Raw genomic sequence first — 6,105 nt, 5'->3', positions numbered from 1 at the left:
TTGCAGAAATAAATCTGCCAGTTTTGCATCAATATAAGGAACCATGAAAAAGTCTCCAGCAGGACCCCGAAGCATGACAACAGCCTTCCACTTCATTATGAGAGCTCAGAAAAGTTGTTAGTGATGTCTCTCACGGCAAGCTTGTTTCTAATAAGAACCAGGAGAGTTGCGGGTCTAAACACTAATGAAGGTTGTCATTCAGGATCAGTACAAGATAAGAAATGCGTGTATTTACAAAATTACATTTTATTGTAGATTAATAATGTGTATAATAATGTAAACCCATCACTTAAACATAACATTGGTGAAACCCAAACCCATACAGGCAGAAAGAGCAGGATGGCTTGATAATGCTATATGCTAGACCTAATATATCCAATAGATAATGTACGAAATCCAAATGATAGAGGTCTTCCTTAACATTCATTGAAGTAAGTCGCCAGTGGTATCTCTCGTACAGGTGGAGACAGATTGAGGCATTTGACCTCATTCCTACGCTTGACTATAGTCACATTAGTCGTTATCATCCAATGCCAAAATTCGTTGATGGCACAGTTACATACAAATGTGATATCTGATAAGTCGAGGCTTTTTAAGGACACGAGAGGTGTAAAAGTTGAGGATGACAGGGTGACAAGGTCGTTGCTTCCTATATTTAAGGACTTCAGTGTTTTCAGATTAACAAACAATTTCTGATGAATGAGTCGTAGGTTATTTCCAGACAAGTCTAAAGTTTGGAGACTCTTTAGCCCTCTGAATACGTCTTCAGGCAGAGAGTTAATGCGGTTCCTTGCAAGATTGAGTGTTTCCAGTGAGGCCAGAGGCATGAAGATATCTGAACACTGGTCGACATTCCAAACTTGTCCTAGGTCGTTATCTGACAGATCTAAATAAAGAAGGGAACTGTTGCCCACATGTTTATTAGTGTAATTAGGCGAACACCGTGAAAGTTTGTTATTACCTAGTAGAAGTTGTGTTAGAGAACGTAACTGAAGGATATCCCACAAGGTCCTCAGATCAGTCAGACGATTATTTGAAAGATCCACAAATTTACTGTTAGGGCAGAAGGAGGTAAGACCATAAGTGCTGGAGATGCGATTTTGTTTTAATAAGACAAAACTTAAACTTGGCAGCTTGACTGGTGGGATTTGTGTAAGGGAATTGTCCCTTAAGCTGAGCGAATCCAAGGAAACAAGGCCATTCATGGCTTCATGTTGTATAGCTCCAATATGATTGGAACTAAGATCCAGAGCTATAAGGGGAGAAGATGACAGATTTGCAAAACTGCTGCTCGTAATATCTCCAATGAGATTTCCTGACATATTAAGACTCACCAGTTGTCTTAAACCTGAGAATGCTCCAGGGCTGATGTAGTTGATTTGGCTGGAGGACAGATCTAGAAGCAATAGTTTTGGGAACGCAGAAAATATTTCGGATGACAATGCTGAGGTGAAGCTATGAGATATGTCAAGAATGTAGACATTACTGAGGCTAAGGCCTGAGAATGTGCTTTTATCTGGGTTCTTCAGGTTTTTAAAGCCAAATCCACTTCCCAGCAAAGCATTATGCCTCATCCGGACATGTTTGACTTGAGTCCCAGAAATCATTTTAAAGAATGTTTCCACCTTTTCTGCATTCCAGGCCATTGAAGATACATCTAGGGTGTCTAATGTGATGTTTGTAAAGGGGTTGGGGCATAGGGATGTGTTATAAACCTGAAGGGGATTAGATGAGAGGTCAAGTAACTCCAATCTTCTTCCCTGCAAGTTCTGGAGAGTGTCTCCACATAAATCATTGATTTTGTTGAGCTTCAAAATGATGGTAGAGATTGAATGTAACCCCAGGAAGCTAGGGTCTGGCTGCAGTCTGCGTATATTATTATAGGACAGGTCAAGCTTCTTCAGAGATGTTAACTCACCAAAGAAACCAGATTCTAGGACCTTTTCATTTAGTCCATTATGATCAAGTAGCAGGGTTTCTAGTTTGGAAAGCCCTCGGAAAGCATCAGAATGTAAACTGAGGTTGCGGTTTCCACCAAGGTCAAGGGTGATGAGGTTAGGCAGGTTATGAAAAGCATCTTGAGCAACATAGAAAGATCCATTGGTAAACTGTGCTCCAAGACTGAGACTTTGGAGCTGGGGGAGGCTTTTGAAAGAATCCAGGGATATGGATGAAATATGATTGAAGGATAGTAAAATAATTTTGGTATCGGGAGGGACAGATGGAATAGACACTAAGCCTTGAGCCTGGCCAAAGTAAATGTTTTGATACTCGGCCACTTGTGCAGAATGTAAAGGGAGGATGGTCCAGATCAGTAGCACAATGGATGGAAGGATCATGATACCTGCAACAAAATAATGTGATATTAAGTTTCATTATTATGGATTCTGTTTTTTCCATTGCACCCCCCCACCCCCAAATTTTGTTTAGATTTCATGTACAGAATAAATCAATTTCACATTGACGCAAAACTGACTCACACAGGTGGGCATTATATTATACTGTATTGGGAAGAATGAAACACATAGGAGGTCATTTACTAAAAACTGGAGTTTCACAGGAGTAAGATGCGGCCAATTTAATCAATTTGTTGCATCTTTGATGTGCATGCACAAGAAACTGAAATCTACATCAGATAGGACTTGGAGTTGATTTCGGTTATAATTTGTGACAATTTTCTGGCATTTTAGAGTAAATGTGTTGGGCTGCTGTGGCTTGCCCCTTCCATTACGCTCCATCTACTTGTACAGATAGTGTGAAGAGCAGTGTAGAAATAAAATAATAGCAAATTTGAATTTTCTCAAAAAAAATGCACTTTTTGTACGTCAGAAAACTGATGGACATGTTTTGTAAATTACCCCAATGATATTTATAAAGGGAGACATAAAAGCTGAGAGAACCCTGGACAACAAAATAATTACCTGTTTACAATAAAATATTTAGACAGCTCAGGTATGGACACGTGGGAAGGTTGGTTGATTGCTTAAAGGTAGCCATACATACTAGAAGTAGGCTTATTTTAGACGTTCCCATGGCAGATAATTGCATGCATGGGCTACTGCCCCCGTACTCTATAGTTTGCTGATCATTGCTGGATCAACCTATAAGCATAGTAGCTACATGCCTACAAGAAGCCCATCTAAAGCATTGCCTATCCACAATGTCTAAATGCTATATTCTCCTTCTCCTCCTCTTACTTGTAAAACTGAACATGGAGCCAACAGAATGTATTATCTTTCCCCCATCTCACTTAAAAATAGACCCATTTATCACAGTCAATGGCTCCGCACTCTCTCCGGTCAACCAAGTCTGCTGCCTTGGGGTAACAAATGATTCTGACCACACTTCCAAGCCCTTTCCACCTCATGCCAAATCCAACTCAAACATTTCTCTCGGATCCGCACATTCCTCAACCCGGAGTTTGCAAAAATGCTTGTACATGCCCTCATTATCTTCCGCCTAAACTACTGTAACATCCTCTTTTGTGGCCTCCCATCTAACTCTCTGGCACCCCTGCAATCTATCCTCAACTCTGCTGCTCAGCTGATCCACCTCTCCCCGTTACTCCTCTGCCTCTCTTCTCTCCGCCAATCTCTTCATTGGCTCTATATTGCCCAGAAAATCGAGTACAAAACACTAACTATAACATACAAGGCCGTCCACAATCTGTCCCCTCCATACATCTGTGACCCAATCTCATGGTACCTTCCCACACAATCTCTGATCCTCACAAGATCTCCTTCCCTACTCTCCTCTTATCTCCTCTTTCCACAATCGCCGCCGCTCCTGTGCATCACCCATAATCTGGAACTCTCTACCCCAACATATCATACTCTCAGTGGAAACCTTTAAAAGAAACCTGAAAACCAACCTCTTCCGACAAGCCTACAACCTACTGCCACTATAACGTCGTGTAACCAGCTTTACCCTCACCTACTGTATCCTTCCCCATCCATTGTAGATTGTAAGACCTCACTGGTAGTGTCCTCTTTCTTTCTGAACCAGTTTGTAACTCATCTCATTCATGCTTATTGCAATGGTTTTATATTATGCATGTACGTCCCTCACATATGTACATAGAACAAATGGCGTAATGGCATAGAATGCATAGGCTGAGTTCACATCACTGTTTATTTTTCCGTTCTTCTGATCCGTCAGAAAAGAAAACGAAAGAAAAAAACGGATCCTAAGCATCAGTTATGCACATTTCATTCTACAATAACGGATCTCTGATGGAAATGGCAAATTATTATTCAGTTCATCTGACGGATCAGAAGAACTGAAAAATAAAGGGTGATGTGAATTCGCCCTAATAATAATAAGAGTGGTGGCTGTTGGACCAAAAGCAGTACATTACACCCGAGAAGTAAAAGGGTGCTAGATAGCACCCTAAGGGTCGGTTCACACTGAGTTTTCAGAAGTGGATTCAGTAGGAATTGGAAATATAAAGGAAGGGCTTCTTCCTCCTGCTGGGTCTACTTCTGCCTCTGGCTGAAAAACCTGAAGGGAAAACTGCCTCAAAACCTGCTCCAAAAAACTTTGTGCGAACTGCGAACCTACCCGAATAATGTCCACAGCACACTGCAATGTTCTGCAGTCCAAGACATCGATACTGACGTTATACAGCAATGTTCACATGTGGCAGAAATGATTTGCAGCGATGTACAGTACTATCTGGGGTAATGCACAATACATATCAATGGAGTTGCATAAAACCCATCCACATGTAGCAGGAAAAACCTGCAGATAAATATTTAAAATCTGCAGCCCGTTCCCTTTTTCAGAAATCCAACTGCTTTTCTTCCCAGCAGATTTCATCCCGTTAATGCATAGAGTAAAATCTCAAGCAGGTTTTGTCATGGATCTGAGGTGAAATCCATGAAAGACCTGGCGACCCTGACCATAGAAAATGATAGCAGTTGACCTCAATATAAGTCAGTTAACCTGATAATCATCACTTTTACAATAATTGCAGAAGTTTGAGCTTTACGGTCTCTGGGGAGGGATGTGATGTCAGGGTGCATACTGGGGAGACAGGCAGTCAGGTAAGGGCAGGAGAACTGGCCGGCTGTCTGGCAGGTGCAGGGGTATCATAGACAAAGGACATTTAACCTAGCCAGATGATGACATTTATTGGCTACACTCGGAGGTTAAATTGGGTCCGCAAGAAAAACATCCCAACATATCCATATGTTCAAGCATAGCGGAATACCCCTTAAACATTTAGTGCATGGTATGTCAACGTCCTCAACAGTATTGTAGTGACAGGGACTCTTTCTGATCTATATGGTCACAGATGTTGCAGAAAAAGCTAGCCCAGAAATGTGACTCCTACTACAGCCATTGTTCTGTCATTCTGGTGGACCATACCAAGACAAAAGTGAGACATAGAAGAGCAGTACTTACTAGTCACTGGAATGCCGTCCTACTAGAACGTGTGCTGGTTAGATAACTGCAATGTCCTTGTGTTACTCTCTGCTCCTCCTGTATTTAAGTGCCTGGCACATAAAACGTCTCAATGAGGAAACCCACAGATGACGTCAGAGAATGTGCAAGGTTTGGTAACAATGAGAAATAAATTTTCTGGAGATTCCCACATTAATCTTCTTCAAAGATGACATCCTGACCACACCAGTTACTGCACAAGCTCAGGATGTTCTCCCTGTCTCTTCCCAATGCTCTGCCTCAGCCTGCTACAAAAACCCAGATACAACAATTCACTTAAAGGGGGATTCCCATCATCCACAGGATATCTCTTAGATGCAAGCGCCTGTCTGCAGAATGGAGGACACCTGTTCTATTTGTTGAGGTGGCCACCGCATCCAGGCTGATAATGAGCCGTGTGGCCCTAGAAGTGAATGGAGAGAGTTGCACACATGAGAAACCATCTCTCCATTCATTCTCTCCCAGGATTTGTCTCATCAGGCAGATGGAAAGACCCCTGTTCTAGAGAAAGGTGTGGGTCTCAGGCATCTGCATCCATCAGACATTTATGGTATATTCTGCAGATATTCCATAAATGTCCAAGATGGCAACACCCCTTTATGCTGGATTCACGTGCAATTTTGAGTGTTTTTGTTGCATTTTTAACAGCTTTTGTTTGCA

General features: G+C 41.8%; 1 protein-coding gene across 1 annotated transcript; it reads right to left on the bottom strand.

Annotated features, from left to right (window-relative positions):
- Positions 1-226: 226 nt before the first annotated feature.
- Positions 227-5,508, bottom strand: LOC122920370 (toll-like receptor 5). The gene is made up of 2 exons (XM_044269812.1): positions 5,407-5,508; positions 227-2,344 (listed from the first exon to the last, which is right to left on the bottom strand). The coding sequence occupies exon 2, from the start codon at positions 2,337-2,339 to the stop codon at positions 417-419; it is 1,923 nt and encodes a 640-aa protein (XP_044125747.1). The 5' UTR covers positions 2,340-2,344; positions 5,407-5,508; the 3' UTR covers positions 227-416.
- Between the last annotated feature and the right edge of the window lie 597 nt (positions 5,509-6,105).

Source organism: Bufo gargarizans, chromosome 10 (assembly GCF_014858855.1).
Source record: "Bufo gargarizans isolate SCDJY-AF-19 chromosome 10, ASM1485885v1, whole genome shotgun sequence".
Classification (NCBI taxonomy): domain Eukaryota; kingdom Metazoa; phylum Chordata; class Amphibia; order Anura; family Bufonidae; genus Bufo; species Bufo gargarizans.
This window is presented reverse-complemented; position numbering and strand designations above follow the sequence as displayed.